General features: G+C 37.6%; 1 protein-coding gene across 4 annotated transcripts in view; it reads left to right on the forward strand.

Annotated features, from left to right (window-relative positions):
- The window catches only part of VPS13C (vacuolar protein sorting 13 homolog C (S. cerevisiae)), a 249,499-nt gene that overhangs the window by 151,300 nt on the left and 76,422 nt on the right, over positions 1–21,777 (forward strand). For all 4 annotated transcript variants that reach the window (XM_006831581.1, XM_006831578.1, XM_006831579.1 and 1 more), the window contains 15 exons: positions 541–788; positions 2,343–2,572; positions 5,201–5,293; positions 6,486–6,851; positions 7,266–7,352; positions 10,847–11,002; positions 11,171–11,435; positions 12,025–12,185; positions 12,919–13,040; positions 13,392–13,686; positions 14,885–15,274; positions 18,462–18,566; positions 19,260–19,424; positions 21,179–21,307; positions 21,576–21,709. In XM_006831581.1, coding sequence (XP_006831644.1) covers positions 541–788; positions 2,343–2,572; positions 5,201–5,293; positions 6,486–6,851; positions 7,266–7,352; positions 10,847–11,002; positions 11,171–11,435; positions 12,025–12,185; positions 12,919–13,040; positions 13,392–13,686; positions 14,885–15,274; positions 18,462–18,566; positions 19,260–19,424; positions 21,179–21,307; positions 21,576–21,709 — 2,946 coding nt within the window. The remainder of the gene's footprint in view (positions 1–540; positions 789–2,342; positions 2,573–5,200; positions 5,294–6,485; positions 6,852–7,265; positions 7,353–10,846; positions 11,003–11,170; positions 11,436–12,024; positions 12,186–12,918; positions 13,041–13,391; positions 13,687–14,884; positions 15,275–18,461; positions 18,567–19,259; positions 19,425–21,178; positions 21,308–21,575; positions 21,710–21,777) is intronic.

Genomic DNA, 21,777 nt, shown 5'->3' on the forward strand with positions numbered 1-21,777 from the left:
GATAGTTCTCAAGACAAGAGTAATAAAAACCAGTGTATATGTAGTAACCTCCTTTCCAACTGACGTGCTGGTGTGTGGGAACTGTCGCTGCACACTCTTGATAAACAGCTGCTGAGTTGGGTTGCATTAACTACTTGGGCTTCAAATTGCATAGGATACTTTTTGGAGATAAATTCCATTAGGGAGATTTTATTCCTTAAAATCATACAAAGGGGCTGTTTTCTAAATTTTGTGGAACCACATTAATATGTTTTTGTTAATTGCCAAAATTTATTTCTGTTGTCATGGTTTACTTTTCTAGTATGGCATTACAATTATTCTGTACTTGGCTAAGTAACAGGAATCTTAAATTGTAGAAATTAGGAGACGACATCTTGGTTGCTAATTGGGTAATGAGATTCTAGTTTCTACTGACCTCTTTTCTTTTGAGATTAGAAACTGAAAGGTAAAAGAAAGATGATTAAGGTGTGTAGTAAATTTGTCATCTTTTTAATTATTCTAGCAGGAATTTAAAGGATGGACTATATGTATTTTTTTCAGAATGATTGACAAGAAGGCTGATCAGGATAACAACAGCTCTATGATTGATATAAGCTACAAACAAGACAAAACTGGAAGTCACATCGATGCTGTTCTTGACAAGCTGTATGTGTGTGCCAGTGTGGAATTCCTGATGACTGTGGCAGAGTTTTTCATCAAAGCTATGCCTCAGAGTCCAGAACATAGCGCAAAAGAAACACAGATTTCACTAAGACAGACGGGTACAGCGAGAAGCAAGTCAGAAAAAGGTTAATAGATTTCATTTGTCTTAGATAATAACTTGTGTATATTAACAAAATAAAACATTTTGAAAAGGGAAATAGAGAGTTTAAGAAAATAAAATTAGTCTTTAAAATTTAAACATTCTGTAGAAAAGTTTTTCTAAACATACATTTATCAGATAAAAGTACAGTATTATTACATTGGATCAGGGACTAGAAAACCTTTGGTTTGGTTTAAACTCTGCCATTAACATTTATTTCATCCAGAAATAAAGAGGTTAATCTGTTATGGTGCTATGGGTTCATGCACTGGACTGCAAAGTCAGTTTGAACCACAAGGTCAGTGGTTCAAGCTCACCAGCTGCTCCTTGGAAACCCAATACAGAATCACTATGGGTTGGAAACGACTCAACAGCCTTAGCAACAACAACAATCTGTTAAAGGGAGTCCTGGTGTGGCTCTCTAGGATAAATCACTGGAATGGTAAACACAAGGTCGGCATTTCAAACCCACCAGCTGCTCCTCAGAAACCCTATGCAGGGTCGCTATGAGTCCCAACTGATTTGATGGCACTGAACGACAACAACGAAGGGCTTGATGCTAGACCCTGCCACGTTCTGCATTTTTTCTGTTCAGTTATCCTTCACTATGTTGGAATTCTTCAAAATATTTTCTTTGACTAAAATTTTCCGTAAAACAGTCTGCAAACCACTGACCTGGTTTGAATAGATTGCTGCTGTTAAGTGCCGTTGTGTTGGTTCTGACTCATGATGAGCCCGCAGAGGGTTTCCGAGAAGCTGTCAGTGGGTTTGAACTGCCTACCTTGTGGTTACCAGTCCAGTGCCTAAACTACAGCATCACACCAGGACTTGGGATCCTTAAACTCTTTGAGACACAGTTTGTGAATGGCTGGTTTCGGTATAACTGACACCACTTCCCAGCTCTGCAATCCTTATATCCCATTGTTACTCATTTACTGTGTTCAATTATAATAGTCTAAAAATCAGGCGTTTTTCTCCCGTTTAACCTAACAAGATTGGAAAACTATTATTCACTGGAATGGTCTGAGTTCCATATTTTTATTTATCTTTAATGTTTCTTAAATTATAATCATGTGTCTCTATTCATATATACATTTTTTTATGTTTTTACTACAGATTGTATAGTTTTTGGTGAACTCAAAATGAATAATCGTCTGTCTACTTTGTCAGGATCTCCTCTCCTCTTCTTGATATTCCCCTCCCCAGATTTCCCTTCCTTGCTCCTTCACCGTAATATAATGCACACTCGTGTGTATGTATACACACACCTTAATTCTTACAAAAAAAAAACCTTTAAAACAAGTTTATGCCTGCTAGGTCAAAGTGAGAACGATTTTGTGGATTCCACTTTTCCACACAGTTGACATTTATTAATCACATTTAATCTTTAGTATTAAATAATAAGTTATCAATATTAATACTTTCATCATGTGCAGTATAGTGCAAAACTAGCAGCAATGTAGAGCCCTTGGAAATAGCATGAAATCAAGTGACAAGATTTCCTTTCAAACTTCTTTGGTTCCTGTTTTTATTTCTTCAGACGATTCTGTGAGACCAAACATGACTTTAAAGGCCATGATCATAGACCCGGAAGTGGTGTTTGTTGCCAATCTGACAGAGGCTGACGCTCCGGCTCTGACGGCCTCTTTCCAGTGTAACCTCTCCCTGTCAACCTCCAAACTTGAGCAGATGATGGGAGCCTCTGTGAAAGAGCTGAAAGTACTGGCTTGCCCTTTCCTCAGAGAAAAGAGGGGAAAGAATATTACAACAGTAAGAATTAATTTATATCCTAATCTTGGAATAAAGAATGGCAGAAATGGTTGATTTGTATAATCCTGGAATATGAGAGTGCTGCAGGACTTAGAGATTATTTCCTACAAATTTGGGATTTTACATATTAGAATATTGAGCTCCAAAGAGCTTAAGTGACTTGGCTGTGGCTGTTACTGATAGAGCTGGTTTCCTTTCATTCTAGCATTTTCCCTTGAATAGATTCTAATGTTATCTCTTGAATAATATTTGAATTTGAGTGTAAATCAACATTCTTTTTTAGCTGTTTTCATTTGTTCATTATAGTATACCCAATGGATTATTGAAGGAATGAGTATTAAAACCTTTAAGCTTACAAGGGGGTTTCAGAAAGTTCATGGAAAACTGATTTAAAAGATAATGCAGTTTTTCCAAGTTAATTAGCACAACTACCATACAGCGGTTCGAAACTACCAGCCACTCCGCGGGAGAAAGATGAGGCTTTCTACTCCCGTAAGGATTTACACCCTCGGAAACTCTGTACAGGGTCGCTATGGGTCGGAACCGACTCAAAGGCACTTAAACAACCTGGTTAATGAGTTATTGTTAAGTGCTGTAGAGTTGGTTCTGACTCATAGAGACCCTGTATAGGGTTTCCGAGGCTGTAAATCTTAGCAGAAACAGAAAGTCTCATCTTTCTCCTGTTGATTGGCTGGTGGGCTTAAACCTCAGGCCTTGTGGCCCGCAGTAGGTTGGTTATTTTATGCTAAAAGGGTCATTATATAGATTAAATATATTTGTGGGCAAAGTTTACAAAACGAAATGCAGTACTTGGCTTACCTCTATTTTATCATAAAATGTTCTTTGGTAGGATCACCTTATGTCACAGATATCAATCAAAAACTATTAATTCAATGGGAATACACCCTCCGATTGGTGACCATGTTCGTCACCGATAAGGGGAAGTGAAGGAAAAACAGCAGTGAAGCTGCGAGCTAAGCCCTACAACGTTCAATAGACTCCTGTGAACCCAATGGAGACCTGGTTGGTCAGCTGTGTGGCAAGACCTTGGCACTCTTGGGCCCAGAGTCAGTGACATAGCCACAGAGGACTAGAGTGGAGAGTGAAATATCCAGCTGATAAGAAGAGAGGGCATATGCACAAGAACACCCACACTTGCAGATAATACTCACTTGACCTGGCTTCAATGACTGGATGATCAGAGCTCAACTAGAAGAAGAAAGAAGAGGAAAAAAAGAATAATCTGATACAATTTGATGAACTTGACCTACATCTATGGATGCAGTTGCTCAAAAGAGGGAACAAACCTTTACAGCAAGGATCATTCCCACCCCCTTCATACACAGGGTAGACAGGGATGGGAAACTTGGACATTGGCTACCCAAAGTGGGGGGGCTTACAAAGGCAAGAAGTGACTGGCTTACAAGCTTTCAAGAGAGAATCTAGATCCAGAGGGCACTGAGGAAGGTAGACTCCCCACTGAGTAGTATCCAATCTGTCTAGGCGGGGCTGATGAAAGGAAATGCGGGTAGGTCTCTTGTGATACAACAGTGAATAATTGTTATCAGGACTGATTGTGAGGGTCGGAAATGTAAAGGTAGATGTTTTATAGCAAGGAGGGGAGTGATTAGCTTTCCAGTCTAAGAGCGGAGGTCCCTGGGACCATCAAGGGAGAAGAGCGGAGAGCGGGACCCTACCCAGAGAAGCAGTGACGCCAGAGATGGAGGCAAAGATGATGACGTGGAGAGATGGAGACCCAGAGAGGGAGAGGGGCTGTGTGCTGATGACCTGGGGGGCAGGCTTGTACGGTATACCCTTTGATTGTTTGATGATGCATGGAAGGGATTGTAACCATGGCAATGAAACAATACTGGATAGGATAATGTAAAGCTAATGTTCTCCCATGTAAACTGTCACATAATTCACCATAAAACATTTAAAAAAGCAAGCTTATTAATTATAATCTGATTCTAAATTTGTTAGACGAAAAGTTTACTGTACTAATCCCCATTAGTTTCAAGTGCAAGGGTATTTTATGTACTTTTTTCATGATATGTAGGCTTCATAGTTTTAATAAATCATTGCGTTTGAAGATTTGAAAATTTATTCTAATAAAGACCTTTCTGGAAACTGTTCAGTTATGTAGTTTATCACAGATTTTAGTTTGGCATTATAGGATAAGCACTGGACTGCTGACCACAGGATGGAAATTCCAGCCCACCTCTGAAACTCTGTACAGGGTCACTGTGAGTCAAAACTGACTTGGCAACACTACCACAACCACCACAGTCTTTAACTCAATTTGGGGAGATTTCTTAAAATATATTTTATAGAGGACGTAATTTTTTTAAAGTGATAACATTTTAGACTGCGCATACTTAAATTTTATACCATTGCTTAAAGATTTGGCCTAAAGGAATTGATCAGAACTGCATAAAGTCCTTTAAAATCTTCACAGATTTGCCACAGTTCAGAAGAGTCCTCGAAGAGAACCTCAGCTCATTTAATTTGCCATTTTGCTTTTAGTTAAAAACCTCCAGTTAAATAAAACATGATTCTTATAATTGTGTGTTTCATATATAATAGATGTACTAAGGAAATGTGAATTTTTTTTTAATTTGTTTCTAGGTCTTGCAACCCTGTTCTTTATTTATGGAAAAATGTACCTGGGCTTCAGGGAAACAAAATATCAATATGAAAGTTAAAGAATGTATCATTAAGGTTGGTGCTTATTATATTCTTTGGGTAAAAATGAATTCTTGTTTTTTTAGCAATATTCTACATTTGTAATTATCTGATGTTTCAAAGTCTGATCATTAGTTGAAGGGAGTGGAGAGCTATCCAGACAGAACCAACAGTATGCACAAGGACAGAGGTAGGAAAACGCTCTTGAAGGATTGATAGGAGTAGTTCTATATGGCGGGAGAGACGGTTATGGTGTAATTGCAGCCAGGGGACAGTAATTATAGGTGATATTAAAAAAGCAAAGAAATAAAAGATTCCATTGACAAGTAAATTTAGGAAGCTGTGCCTGCTAGAGCTTTCTTTTGTTGATATAATCATGGCCTATTAATTAAATAGAGTTTATGAAAAGTGAACAATAAAGGAATCTATAACTTATTCAGGATTTCTTAATTTGAGGGGAAACCTGACTAGCTCAGAAGCTATCAGGCCACAGAAAACTTTGTGCACTCAAATAAAGAATTGGAATTGTTTTTACCCCTGGAAGTTATAAGAAGTTGTTGAGATTTTAAGCATAGGCATGCCTTGCCCAGATTTGGGTTTTAAAAAAATCATGCTGATGACATTGTGGAGGCTATGCTCATTGGACATAAAAATATCATCACTGTGGAACAAAAGTACAGCGGTAGGCATAGGGCAGGTGAGTAGATTTCAGAGGTGCACTGAGAGGTAGAATTTGCAGATCTTGAAGTGAGTGAAGAGAGACCCATGGTGGTCATCAGTTTTCCCAACTGAAATTTTATTAGTGTGTCTTCTTGAGACCTTAATAAAGTGAATTTATTTTTAAATTAGGAAAATGAGAGCCGTCCTTGTACATCTTGGTGAGGATCACATACCCTTGGTTCAGTTAATGTAGTGAGTTGAGAAATATTCAGTCACATTTCTAGTAACACTATTTTGACCAGAATTAATCATTTTAATTGTGGGTATTGGCTAGTGACATAAAATATTAGCCACTTAATTCCTGAGTAACCTGGGCAGAATCAGTTTTCTCAAGTTAGTTGGCACATGAATTTGTGTGCTTCTTTGCTTTTCTTTATCATGAATTTGATATATTTAAATGTTCAATTTAAATTAGCCTATTGTACAGTTACTTTTTAACTTTTATAGGACATACTAATCTTTCTTATCTAAATTTATTCCTAAATTTTCTCTACTTTCTATTTTTAAGATTTCACCCATAATTCTTAATACTGTGATGACAATCATGGCTGCCATGTCTCCAAAGACAAAAGAAGATGAATCTAAAGATACAGCTAAGGAGATGGAAAACCTTTGGGGTGTCAAATCTATTAATGATTATAACTCCTGGTTTCTTGGTGTTGACACGGCAACAGAATTAACTGAAAATTTCAAAGACATAGAAGCTTCCTTGGTAGAGGAAAACTGTGTTATTGTTGTGGAATCAGTTCAAGTTACCTTAGAATGTGGCCTGGGACATCGAACTGTACCTTTATTGTTGGCAGAGTCCCGGTTTTCGGGAATTATTAGAAATTGGACTTCCCTAATGGCTGCTACCGCTGACATGACACTAGAGGTATGGCCATGTCTTCTAGTGCCTTCAGAGCCAACGTCTCAGAAGTGCTATTCTAGAATTAAGATAATGAGCTGCGTTTGTTTGTTTGTTTGTTTGTCCATGAACCAGAGCAAGAATATGTGTATGAATAAGCTGCCATCTTCAGTGTATTGATGAATCGTATTATTTATTTAGTAATTATTTTTAAAGATTCTCTTGACAGTAATTTGTTTATAGCCATAAAGTAAGAGAGTAAAAGAAAATAAGCACTCTTTTTGAATATAGTCTCTGTGTCTATAGGTGGGATTTTTAAATGGCTATTAGCATAGCTGATTGTTTGCAGTTATGTCATTATTTCTGGTTTTGTCCTACTGGTTATAGAAATACCTTGTAGCCAATTTGAAATATTCTCATTATATTCCTGTGTCTTTCCAGATGCACTATTACAATGAGACCCACGCTGCCTGGGAGCCCCTGATTGAGAGAGTGGAGGGGAAAAAACAGTGGAATTTAAGGCTTGATGTAAGGAAATGATGAACTATCTTTGTGTAAGACATCAGTAAACATTTCTGAGTATTTTTTCAGTTCAATGATTCTCAAAGTGTATTTGAGGATTTCTGAGGTACTTTTAGGGGGCCCGTGAGGTCCGAACTCTTTTCATAATAGCACTCAGACGTTTATTCTTAGCTCAGTTGTGATTGTACAGTGGAGTTTTCCAGAGACTAAGTGAGTGTGGTATTGTGACAAACGTAATGCAGATGCAGATACGAGAATCTACCTCTCTCTCTCTCTCTTTTTTTTTTTTTTTCTTTTGACTTTTTATTGTGAATTGAGTGGAGGTTCACAGACAAGATCATCAGCTTTACATTCAGCAAATCATACACTTTGTTTCAACTCAATGACTGCAATCCCTTCCATGCACCAATTATCCAACTTCCTCCCTGTGCTTCTATTTCCATTCCACTCTCCTTCCCAGCCTTCTCTGTTTTGTCCTCTGGTAAATGTTGTTGTTTTGATTTTGAATTGCTGACTTTTCCGTGGTGAGTATAGCTCACTAGTGCTATCACCCCCCAGGATGCCTCTCTACTACTTGGCTGAAAACAGGCCATGAGGGTAAGTTCCTTTCCAAATCTGAAGAGTGGTTGAGGGCCATAGTCATGGGTTTTTCCAGTATCTTTATGACCAGTGAGCCTAGACTTTTATTTTAGAATTTTGAGTTTTGTTCCACATTTTCTCCCACTCTGTCTGGGAGCTTCTAAAGTGATCCCTTTCAGAGCAGAGTAGTGGTAGCTGGGCACCATCTAGTGCTTCTGGTCTCAGAGATGTGGAGAACTGATGTTTCCATGGTCCATTAGTCTGTTGGACTAGTTGATGCCAAGCATTTTCAATTATCATCACTTTTCTATCTTCCAAACATGGAGAGATCAATACTTGCACCTTAGATGGTCCTCATGAGCTTTTAAGATCCCAGATGCTACTTACCAAAGTAGAATGCAAAACATTGTGTTTGAGGACTGTGTTTATGCCAGTTAACCATAGTGTCTGTTGAGACTATGGTCCTGAACCTCCAGGTCCAGCAACTCATTGCTGTAAGGTGATTCATAGAATCTAAGACTTTTTCATCAGTTTGCTCACTGTATGGTCTACCACATTCATATGTGTGTACAGCAAAGGTAAATACTCATGTACCTTTCAAACCCTAATATATTTGTGGGTGTACTCCCACTCTTCCTACCATACCTGTCAGTCTGTGTGTCTGTCCATGTAGCTCCCGGCAGAACACTGTTGTGTATCTAACACTATTTATCTCTCTCCCCTTTTGCCCTTACATACCTCTCTGTGTCTTCACCTGTTTTCATCGTTCTTCTGACACCCTCCCTCTTGTATATTGCCTTCTCCATCACCTGAGTTAACATGTATCTACCCTCTGGTTACTTTACTTTCTTTCTACTTTACTTTCTCTCCCACCCCTGGTATTCATCAAAAAATGTTTCTTTTAGCATGAAAATCTTTTCTTGAGTTTCTACCATAGTGTTCTTATACAATCTTTGCTTTTTTTGTGATTGACTGATTTCACTCAGCATAATGTCCTCCAGGTTCATCTATGTTATGAGGTGTTTCATAGATTCATTGTTATTCTTCAGCATTGTGTAGTACTCCATTGTGTGTATGTACCAAAATCGGTTTATCCATTCTTCCATTGATGGACATTTAGGCTGTCATCATCTTTTTGCTATTGTGGATAGTGTTACGATGAACATCTGTGTACGTATATCTACTTGTGTGTCCTGGTTCGCTCTTATTTCTTGTGGATATATACCAAGTTGAGGGATTGCTGGGTCATACGATATTTCTATCTCCAACTTTCTGAGGAAGCACCAGATACAGTTTTCCACAATGGTTGAACGATTCTACAGTCCCATCAGCCATGTAGGAGTGTCTCAGTCTCTCCACACCCTTGCCAACATTTGTTGTTTTCTGTTTTTTGTACTTTGCTATTACTGCTGTTAAGAGATGATATATCGTTGTTGTTTTGGTTTGCATCTGATTCAAGCTCACCAGCTGCTCCTCAGAAACTCTATATGGGGTCGCTATGGGTCGGATTTGACTCGATGGCACTTAACAACAACAACCTCGATGTTTAATGATTGTGAACATTTCTTCATATGTTTATTTGTTGGCTGCCTGAATGTCTTCCTTGATACAGTTTCTGCTCATGGACTCTGCCTAGTTTTAAATTGGGTTGTTTGTCTTTTTCTTGTAGAGGTGTTAGAGTTGTATATACATTTTAGAGGTTAGTTCTTTATCTGATACATTGATGCAAATTTTTTTTACCAGCAACTGGCTCTGCTTTTACTATTTTGGTGAAATCTTTTGATGCGCATAAGTGTCTAACTTTTAGGAAGTTCAATCTGTTTGTGTGTTTTTAGTTATTGTAAACCACACAAAAAAGAGTTTGTACATGCCTCTTCTCACCACAGTGGGGGAAAATAAGGGGGAGAGATTATAGAGATTTTTCATTAGAATGTTATTTATGTTAAAATATAAATGTTATTTTTAAGTGAGTATTTAAAATGTCTTCCATTTTAACTTTTAATATGGTAAGCACTGATAGATACAATCCACAGAAATGAAGCTCTTTGGGATCCTTAGTGATTTTTAAAAATTTTAGGGGCCCCAAGAACAAAAAGATTGAGAACTTCTGTTACAATTCTTGAGCTCTTTTGTGTTCTTTTTATATAGTACTTGTAAACACTTTGGAATCATCGGTATTAAAGCATTTTTCTAGATGAACAGAAACACAAAGTAAATTTTTCACAAATTGTCCTGCACACCTCTTTGGGACAGCTTGACTGAGGAGTTGACTGAAATAGACTTGACAGATTTTCATTTTAGGAATGAGAAGTTGCTTAACCTGTGTCCTAATTTTATTTAATAAAGTAGAAGTAATGTTTCTGACCTGCCTCTGTTTGGCATAGGGAGAGTAACAAGGAGTGTTGCAAATGCTTCCAAAGTTATTTAAAATGCTGTCAGAACAAAATCTCTGATGGAAGCTGATGGCTGATGTTTGAAAACTTATCATTTATATATAAGTATTACTGGTAAGTTGTGAAGGAGAAGAAGCTGTTAGTCCAAATGGAGCCTACATAAGGATCAATTTAGACTTCAGAGTCATCTCTTAAAGATTGCTTATCAACATATAATCTCCAGTTCAGTCAGGCAGCACAGGATAAGTACCTATCATTTGAGAAATGCACTCGAGACAAATATTGTAGCTGGCTTTGAGAAAATAAGTTGGTGCTTGTATGGCATCATTTAAAACATTTTCCCATGCAGGTGCTATATACTGAAAGGCAAAAATGCTGACTGCTAAATAAAGCACAGAGCTCTTTGAAAATTAAACTTTTGAGGCATTGATGTGAAGTGGTCAGTTTAGATAAGGACCTGTAACTCTTGTTGAGAGTATTTGAGGTTTATTATTGATTAGCTGATCTGTTTGTTATCTATCTTTATAGGTAAAGAAAAGCCCAATCCAGGATAAAAGTTTGATGCCAGGAGATGACTTTATTTTTCTTCCTGATCCTCAAATGGCAATTCATATTTCTTCAGGAGATACAATGAATATAACAATATCTAAAAGTTGCCTTAATGTTTTCAACAATTTAGCAAAAGTATGTTTGGTTCTTGCTTGGACTATTTCAAGTAGAATTTAAAAATGAAATTTATGTGGATGTGTTGGTTTTTGTTAGAGCTAGTTTTAAAGTCTCTCATCGTGGTGTAATTTTGGAGAAGAACATACATTTTGAAAAAATGTTTTTTGTTGTTGTGTTCCGTTTCAGGGTTTTTCAATGGGCACTGCTGCTACTTTTGACTACACTTTAAAAGACAGGGCTCCCTTTACAGTGAAAAATGCTGTAGGTGTTCCCATTAAGGTGCAGCCAAATCGTAATCTGAAAGTCATGGGCTGCCCTGAGAAAAGTGACATTTATGATGTTGATGCCGGTCAGAATCTGGAATTGGAATATACCAGCATGGAACCTTTCCATCAAGGGAAACTATCAGTATTGAGCCGTCAAGAAAGCTCCTTCTTCTCTATAACGTTTGGTATGCTGTATTTATTTTATTTTGGAATGTTATTGTGTGTGGGCTTATTTTGGTAGATGAACCCTTGAAGAAATATGTACCACAGACACTTTGGGTGGAAATATTTCTGAAGGCTTGAAAGAAGTGATAAACCTTTATTTCCTTTTAAACTGAGAATAATTAATTTGATTAATTTCATTTAAGAAGTACCTTAAATATCTAGATTATTTCTATGCCTCTGAATAATACATACTATGTTTAAAAAGTTATACAGTGTTTCAAAAAGGATTCAGAAGTCCTAAAATATTGACAGTATTATCATTATAAAGAAGAGGAAATTATTGCTGTATAGTTACGAGAATAAGGAAAAAGTTGGATTTTATTTTAACACATTCAAAACCTCAAGAAAAATTGTTTGGGGTCATAACTTTTATGATACTAATTGATTTGTTGTTTCTTATTTCCATGTTCATAGAAAAGCATTTTAATAGTGATTATTTCTGGGCATGAGGAAGAATGCTATTATTTTGAGGTACATATGATTACTCTGTCATAGAGAAGTATATATAAATTAATTTTTAGAATTCTTCTCACTTATCCTTGACCTTAGTACCTCATGGATATTCAGAAGTTGCAAATATCCCTGTTGTCAGACCCGGACGGAGGTTATATAACGTGCGGAATCCTACTTCCAGTTTTTCTGATTCAGTCTTAGTACAGATTGATGCAACTGAGGGCAATAAAGTAATTACCCTTCGCTCTCCTCTACAGGTAATACTTTAAAGACACCTGGGTCCCTTTAAGTATGTCAAAAATATTAAATCTGTTAGCTGACTTTATCCACTTTTCTTTTTCTGTGTGTTATTACAGGTTTCAGTAGATGGCTAGCAAAAGAACATTTCCTTTTATTTTATCATTGTTGTTGTTAAATGCTGTAGAGTTGGTTCCGACTCGTAGTGACCCTGTATAGGGTTTCCAAGGAGCAGCTGGTGGGTTTGAACTGCTGACCTTGTGGTTCCCAGTCTAGTGCTGATCCTGTGGTGCCGCACCAGGAATTGGTTGTGAAATAAACTAAGTAAACTTGTTAGTTAGGAAATAAAACTATATCAGGTTTTGGCTGAGTTTGCCATTAGCTCCAGCATAGTTAATAAGCGAGGATTATACTACTTTTCCTGATATTTTTGTTGGGATGCTTTACTGTTTAGTCACATGTCATTGAGAAAAGATGGGAATAGGTTTCTGGTTGAAACCTCAAAGATTAATTTGTATTTGAAATATAGACTAACAGTATACATCAGCATTTTACAAAGCATGTGACTATCCTAGTAATTTTCAATTGCCACTTTAAACATTTGCTTTAACATGTATAATATCTAAATATCCTAACAAGTTTCCCATTACTAATCAAAATATCTTCCTAAGTCTGCAACTTTTTAGATATAAAAGTAATTATTTATAGCTTACACAGTTTTTCAACAACTGATGTGTCTTTTTTGCCCAACAGATTAAAAACCATTTCTCTATTGCATTTATCATCTATAAATTTGTTAAGACAGTTAAGCTATTGGAGCGCATTGGCGTAGTCAGACCTGAAGAGGAGTTCCATGTTCCTTTAGATTCCTACAGGTACATGTTTCCTTGGATATACTAAACTTTAAAAAGTTCATAACTTATATATTTTCATTTTATACCTGGAGATCTATATTCTGGGGGAAAACCCTTTATTATTTGAAGATTTAAAAAAGCCATTCTTAATATACACATATAGTTCATTTTTCTATAGGGAAATGGATTTATATTACTGCCACTGAATTTACTAGATAAACATTTCTTGCTGTATTCTTGATATTTCAGAATATTTAGATGCCTATTTTTTATTAGCTTGCCTTTGTACTTGAAATCATTTTTGAAGAGTTGCCATTGTCTTTGTCTTCTTAAGATAAGAACTTTTTTCCACTCTGTCGTCTTTGTCTGTAGATGCCAATTGTTTATTCAGCCCGCTGGAGTCTTAGAACATCAATACAAAGCCTCCACCACCTACATTTCCTGGAAGGAAGAGCTTCACAGGAGCAGGGAAGTTAGGTGCATGCTGCAGTGCCCATCCACAGAAGTGAACTACTTACCGCTGATAGTGAATACAGCCGCTCTGCCTGATGAATTAAGCTATATCTGCACACATGGGGAAGACTGGGATCCAGCCTACATTATTCATCTCTATCCTCCCCTGACTTTGCGGAATCTTCTCCCATATTCTCTAAGATACTTACTTGAGGTATGTCGTGGACAGTTTGCCTGACTGTCACTGTTGCACAGCGTGGTTTCTAGTTTTATTTTGTGGCATTTCAGTTGAGGTCAGTTTTTACTACATAGCTTTGTGATGTTTATAGTATTCCTAATAGCAAGCACTGGTAGAGCATGTACTATGTGCCAGGCACTGTAATGAGTGCTTTCTATGTATTAATTCATTTCCTCCTCGCTGTGGTAGGTTCTCCTATTAGACACATTGTACAGATGGAGAGATTGAGTCAGAGAGGGGTCAAAGTCAAGACTTGCCCAAGGTCTTACAGTTAGTAAATGTGGAGCAGGAATTTGTCAGCAGTTTGACGCTTCACTTCCTACCACTGTACTATTACATCTGCCATAAATTAAGAAACATAATTAAGCAAAGAAATGATTTCATCTTAATTTAAAACCATTTATTTTGAAGTTAATATTATTATTTGGTCCAAGCTTCTATTGAAAATAAAAACAATTACTACCTGTCTCAGGAAATAATAAAAAGTATGTTCTAGTAATGGGTTATGATCAATATTTCTAAATTTATGCACATCACAACATTTTAAAATGCAGAAGTCTAGAAAGGATGTTTGGAACCTAAATTGTTTTATTTCTTTATCTAATAATGAGCCATCCTTGAGTTGTGCAGACTAAAATTAATTAATTGAACTAAATGGTATTTTTATAAGGGTAACTTCAGTAAGGAAGCCTGATTCATTACTTTGTCTTTCAGACACTTAAAAAATAGCATCCCTTGATTAGGTAGCTTGTCAGAATAGTTTGCCATCACTTTCATTGTTCCATTCATGTGGAAACCTATAGCCATGGTATATGCTTAGATGACCCTGAAGCAGTTAAGTGGTGTGTTTAATGATTTAGTTCTAATAGGCAATAGCTGCAGTTATAGAATCAAAACATAGGACCATTAGCCTGTTGTTGTTAAGTGTCTTTGAGTCGGTTCTGACCCATAACGAATGGCTAAAAGACAGTTTCTACTTGTGACTGTGGTATAATTTTTTTTTTTAGTCATTAGTGATTATTAGGCTTTCATAACATGTAAGCATAGTACTTGGTTGAAGACTTGGCAGCTAGCTTGCATCTGGTAGACTAGTATTTGTGTAAAATTCAGATTTTGTGATTTCAGTGGTTTTAAAAGATCAGACTCAGTGTTTGTCTATTTTGTTTGTTTTTAGGGAACAGCAGAAACTCATGAGCTAGCAGAAGGCAGTGCTGCTGATGTTCTACAGTCAAGAATCAGTGGAGAAATAATGGAATTAGTCTTGGTGAAATATCAGGGCAAAAATTGGAACGGACATTTCCGCATAGGTGATTCGCTCCCCGAATTCTTTCTTGTGTGCTTTTCTTCGGACTCCACAGAAGTGATGACGCTTGACTTGTCAGTACACGTCAGACGAATGGGCAGCCGGATGGTGCTGTCGGTCTTTAGTCCCTACTGGCTCATCAACAAGACTTCCCGGGTTCTCCAGTATCGCGCAGAAGACATCCATGTGAAACATCCGGCCGATTTCAGGGATATCATTTTATTCTCTTTCAAGAAGAAGAACATTTTTAGTAAAAATAAGGTATGTTTTAATTCACACAAGTTAAAATAGTTACAATCTTAATCTGGGAACTCAGGAATCATTTGCCTTTTAGGACTGTACTTCCCTGTGTGCTACATGCTGTTGGGGACTTATAAGTAATGCTCAGTTAAGTGGGGTTCTTTTGATACTGAGACCCTTTTCCTCAGCGACCCTAGAATTCCTCTTGTTTTGAAGTGGTGTCCATCTGATAGCGCAGTGGTGGCACAATAGAATGCTTGGTTACTAACTGAAAGGTTGGCAGTTCATACCCCCCCAGCAGCTGTTTGGGAAAGAGACCTAGGAATCTGCTTCCTTAAGGACTACAGCAAGGAGCATGGCGTGGGGCAGGCAGTTCTCATAGACTTGCTGTGAGTTGGAATCAACTCAGTGGCTCCCAGCACAATCACCACCCCTGTTCTGGAATGGCATTTCAGAAGACACATAACACTTGTATCTGCTTTTATTACTTGAGGCCCTCCTTTTAGGCCCGATGCCTTCAAAGCCTACTCCTTTATTTTCTCATCCCTCTTACCTCACTAGACTCCTATATTGGTATGCACAGCCACCCCAAAATGTTCACCACTGGGCTGCATTCTCAGCCTTGAAAGCCTCTTCTACTCATTCCTTATCTTCCTTGCCTTACTTAGTTATCTGAAGTCCTTCTTTTGGTATTTCCCTCAGACCTGTCATTTTGGAACCATGTGAAGTGGGGCTAGGCACCCCATTCACATTTTCTTAGTGCTGTAATTCTCAACCTTCAGTATATACTAGAATTTCCTTAACTACTTTTAGAAATTTGGAATGCCAGGAAATTTGGAAGACAACTGTCTGGCCGACTGATTGGAAGAGATCAATGTTTGTGCCCATTCCAAAGAGAGGTGACCCAACGGAATGCGGAAATCTCGGACAATCTCTTTGATATCTCAAGCAAGCAAAGTTTTGCTCAAGGTAATACAGAAACGGCTACAGTCATACATTGACAGAGAACTTCCAGAGGTTCAAGCTGGATTCAGAAGAGGCCGTGGAACGAGAGATATCATTGCTGATGTCCGATGGATCTTGGCTGAAAGCAGAGAATATCAGAAGGATGTTTACCTGTGCTTTATTGACTACGCAAAGGCTTTTGATTGTGTGGATCATGACAAGCTATGGACAACATTGAGAAGTATGAGTATTCCAGAACACTTAATTGTACTTCTAAGAAATCTGTACCTAGACCAAGAAGCAGTTGTTCGAACAGAACATGGGAACACTGAAAGTTTTAAAATTGGGAAAGGTGTGAGACAGGGTTGTATTCTTTCACCATACTTGTTCAACCTGTATGCTGAGCAAATAATACGAGAAGCTGGGTTCTATGAAGAAAAACGTGGCATCAGGATTGGAGGAAGACTCATTAACAACCTGCGATATGCAGATGATACAACCTTGATCGCTGAAAGTGAAGAGGACTTGAAATATTTACTTATGAAGATTAAAGAGCACAGCCTTCGATATGGATTGCATCTCAATGTCAAGAAAACAAAAATCCTCACCACTGGACCAATAAACAACATTCTTATCAATGGAGAAAGGATTGAAGTTGTCAAGGACTTCATTCTTCTTGGATCAACTGTCAACACTCGCGGAAGTAGCAGTCAAGAGATCAGAAGACGTATTGCACTGGGCAAATCTGCTGCACAGGAACTTTTTAAAGTATTGAAGAGCAGAGATGTCAGCTTGAGGACTAGGGTGCGCCTGACCCAGGCCATTGTGTTTTCAATAGCCTCATATGGATGCGAAAGCTGGACAGTGAATAAAGAGGATCGTAGAAGAATTGATGCCTTTGAGTTGTGGTGTTGGAGGAGAATACTGAGGGTGCCATGGACTGCCAAAAGAACCAATAGATCTGTTTTGGAAGAAGTACAGCCAGAGTGCTCCTTGGAGGCCAGGATGGCTAAGCTTCGTCTCTCCTACTTTGGACATGTAGTCCGGAGGAAACAATCGTTGGAGAAGGATGTCATGCTGGGTAGGGTGGAGGGTCAGAGAAAAAGAGGGAGACCTCCAACGAGATGGATCGGCCAGGTGGCATCATTGATGGACTCGGGGGTGGCAGCGGTGGTGAGGTTGGCCCAGGATCGAACATTGTTTCGTTCTGCTGTGCATGGAGTCGCTATGAGTCGGTTCCGACTCGATGGCACCTGACAACAACAACAACAACAACTTTTAGAAAAGATGACTGGGCCCTGCCTCTAGAGTTTCATTCAGTAGGTCTAAGGAGAAGCTGAGAATTTTGCATTTCTAACAAATTCCCAGGTGATTTTTGGCTCTGGAACCACACTCTGAGAACTGCTCTCTCAGTGTTGATTAACATATGGTATTGTTATTGTTGTGTTTATGTGTCTGACCTCTTGATATCCTCGGGTTTTTTCTGTGATCTAATTGGGTGAATGGTGTGGTGCTGTAGGATAAGCACTTGGCTGCTAGCCATTAGGTTGGTGTTTCAAACCCACCAGATGCTCCTTTGAAACCCTCTACAGGGAGGGTTGTATCAGTTGGAACTGACTCGAGAGCACATAACAAGAAAGTTGTTACCGTCAGGTAATACAGGTGCATAGTAAAGTCTCTTCTGTACAACTTTCTTTAAATCCCAGAGTCAGAAGTCAAGTTTTCACCTTGTAACCTTCATAGCATTTTGTATCTCTGCTATGACTCTTATATTGAGACTTGCACCATAATTGTTTGCATTACCAATCTTTGTTTAGTTGGAAACTCATTGTCTCTAGTTTATCACCTGTGTACCATTGCCGCCTTTTCTGCCTGCTCCTTTGCCTTTCATTTAGCATCTGCTGAGTACTGTTAATTAAATACATAAATTCTGCCTGTACTAAAACCTTAGTAGTCTGTTAGCTGTTTATCATAAACTGTAACATTAGAAAAAAGCATGTTGCATTATGGTTCTTTTTTAAAAAACCAGTTCCCTTGGTGTGCATCTTAAAATTGACTATACTCATTGCAGAGGTGGATGGAAGTTAGAGCTCTGCTAGTGTTGTATGGTCCGCTAGACTCCCAGTTTTCTGTGAATCCATTACCCATTTTCTTTGATTATCATTTCCTGTGCCCCACTCATGATGCTAAAATAAATGTCTCTGCCATCTAGCAACTTTCTATCAAATGAAAATAATATGGTCATATGTGCTTTCTGGTGTAGGTACAGTTAAAAATTTCAACTAGTGACTGGTCCAATAGCTTCTCATTGGATACTGTAGGAAGTTATGGGTGTGTGAAGTGTCCAGCCAACAATATGGAATATGTGGTAAGTTTCTGCTTGCCTATTTACTTTTGGCCCCATTCACCTTTTGCAAGGTTTAGTCAGTAGATCTGACGGCTCCTAAGGGGTACAAAAATTTGAATTCAAAGTATCAAATTTCTGTAGCTTTAGTCTGTACATACCAAAGCAAAACTTGAATGTGTCAAAGTTTGACTGTAAGTTGAATTCATCTAAATGAGTAATTTAGTAAATATTCCGAGTATACTGGGTCATGCATTTGACTGCCATGAAAATTGGCGTGATCTGATGCTATTGAGTGGTGTCACCGGTGCCCGGGAACTTGTGTTTATCACTGCTGTGAAATCTGTGTCTTACTGTATTAACACCAGATAGTACCAGCAAAGGTGCCAACTCCAGCTCTACACTAATTAGAAAGCAGTTTATGTTTGGAATGTTTAAAACGAAAGAATAATAGACAAATCTGTGATTGCCAGAGTTCATTGGTTAAGTTAATAATTAATAGTTCTTGAATTGATTTCTGATGGAACCAAACTAAGGAACCATAATTTTTCCTCTCATTGAGAATAAAATCACTAGTAGAGTATGGCTTATGGTAGTGGTTTTATTTAAAAATTCTTATTTTAAATCACCTAAGTTTGTTTGTGCATGAGGGTGGAAATTCACATGAGCTGAATGAAACATTGGAAAATGATCAACTTATTTACTTCCTTCTCACAGGTTGGTGTTAGCATCAAAATGAGCAGTTTTAATCTTTCTCGAATAGTGACTCTGACTCCCTTTTGCACCATTGCCAACAAGTCATCATTAGAACTGGAAGTTGGTGAAATTGCACCTAATGGCTCAATACCAACTAATAAATGGAACTATATTGCCTCCTCAGAGGTAACATTTTCCTTTAATATAAGTGGGGACCCTAAAATTTATAAATACTATAGACAGTTATAACTAGAACTATAAAACTCTTTAATATACTTGCTTTGCTATCAGGTTTATTAAATTATGACAACTAGCTTTGAGAGATCTTTTTTCCATATCATAAGCATATGTTTAAAAAAGAAGGAAAATTACTGATAACGTTTACCACTAGTGCAGTCTGGGTAGTCAGCGCTCATTTTCTGGGTTTTCCAGTTTGTATAAAAAGTGCCTAGAGATTGTGTACTATAATGTGCTTCTGTCGGAGCCCTGGGCACCCACTGGATTAGGCATTGGGCTGCTAATGCTAAACGCAGCGTCCGAGGTTCAAACCTGTCTGCTACTCTGAGGGAGAGTGTTGAGGCTGTCTGCACCCATAAAGATTGACAGACTGGGAAACACGAACGCGCAGTTCTGCTCGGTCCTGTAGGGTCACTGTGAGTCACAATCCACTCAATGACAGTCAGTTTTCTTGTCTCTATAGTCAGGAACATGCCTCTGTATTCAAACAGTGTGTCATCTTGTTAGAGACCTATACACATATTATCCACACATGGAGAAAAAGCTAGAATATGCTTAAACATAGCTTGTTATAGAGTTTTTGAATAGATGGGCGGGAAGTTTCCTTGAAAATTACTTAAAATTTAATACCTTTATTTTATAGACAAGGGAACTGAGTCATGGTTTTCCAAGGTTTGTAAAGTCTTTGGGAGTTGATAATCATTGTGGTATGGACTACCAGGAAAGATGGGATTTGAACTTAACTTTTCAGACTCCATAGGATTTGAAGGCAGTAAGAGATACGGGAGGGCACATGCAGAGAGCACTGGTGCTTACATTGTCTGAGTTTTCATAGGAACTAGCTGACTTATAACTTAGCATTCTTCTGTACCTCTAAAGAAGGGCTCTACAGTGATTTTTAAAATGCTTAACAAAAAGCTCAAAGGAAAGGATTCTAATTGCAGTATAAAAAAATTTAGAGCTCTAAGAGGCACAATCTTTCCAAGGCACTTAGAATGATTTCCATAGACATGGATAAAAAAATAAATGCATAGTATCTTTATGTCTTTGATACAGTTTGATAACAGCTGTGTTTTTTTACTCAGAAAAAGACTTTAGTCAGTATTCTGTAATGGAATTTAGTTACTACAGTAGTAACTAAAGCTTATGTGATGTCTTATGTAATTCAGATGACTTTCATTTGTGCTGTTTCATTTTGATCTTCATAATTCTTTAAGCTCACCATTACCCCAGTTTTATACATCAGAAAGCTGCAGCTTAATGAGGAATATAATTTGTTTACGGTCAAAACTCTAGGAGGGTAGTGTCAGGGTTTCTTTCTTGTTTCTTGGATAAGATACTTTATAAGAGGATTCATAGTACTTATGAATTAAAATGAGATATGCACAAAAGTCAATATTATTAAGAATACAGACTTTAAGTATTCAAAGTACTTGAAGCATCCTTAAGAAAAGACCAGTTTCTGTTGTTCTTGTCCCTCCAGTACATATAGACTAATAGAGTAGTATTCTTTTGATAGAGCTTCTTGAATTTCATAAATGCTCATTATGTTGTCAATAATCCTAATACACATATAGGATGTGGAGAGAATATTTTAAGAAAGTTAGTAATAATTGGATCAAAATTAGAATTAGAATTGAAATCTTAGTTAGCGAGTGTCTCATTTATGCCACAGTGTTTAAGTTGAACTTTTATCTTTCCAGTGCCTTCCATTTTGGCCTGAAAATTTATCAGGAAAACTGTGTGTGAGAGTGGTGGGCTGTGAAGGATCCTCCAAACCATTCTTTTATAACCGACAGGATAATGGCACTTTATTGAGTTTAGAAGATATGGTAAGCTTTGATATTTTCAAACAGAATGTCTTTGGTTTTTGCATTTTGCTTTAAAATATTTTATTAAACCATGCTATAAAATGTATTGGTAGTGATTTGACGATACTCTGATCAGTATATAGTGTTAGACATATTTGTAAGATATCAGAGCCACCTTGCTTTCAGTAAGAACTTAAGAAAACAAAAGTTTTGTATCTGCAGAACTGATTTAAAAATCCAAAGTGTGAGTTAAACTGTTAACTCAAACAACGTTATTTTTCTGCAATAGAATTGGGGTATCTTGGTGGATGTAAATACGGCTGAACATTCAACTGTCATCACCTTTTCTGATTACCATGAGGGGTCTGCACCTGCGCTTATAATAAACCACACACCATGGGACGTCCTAACATATAAACAGAGGTATGTAAAAAAAATAAAAAAGGTCAATGGAAAATGTGATTTCATTTTACTGGCCTACAATCACATCT

The sequence above is a fragment of the Chrysochloris asiatica genome, unplaced genomic scaffold (assembly GCF_000296735.1).
Source record: "Chrysochloris asiatica unplaced genomic scaffold, ChrAsi1.0 scaffold00004, whole genome shotgun sequence".
Taxonomy (NCBI): domain Eukaryota; kingdom Metazoa; phylum Chordata; class Mammalia; order Afrosoricida; family Chrysochloridae; genus Chrysochloris; species Chrysochloris asiatica.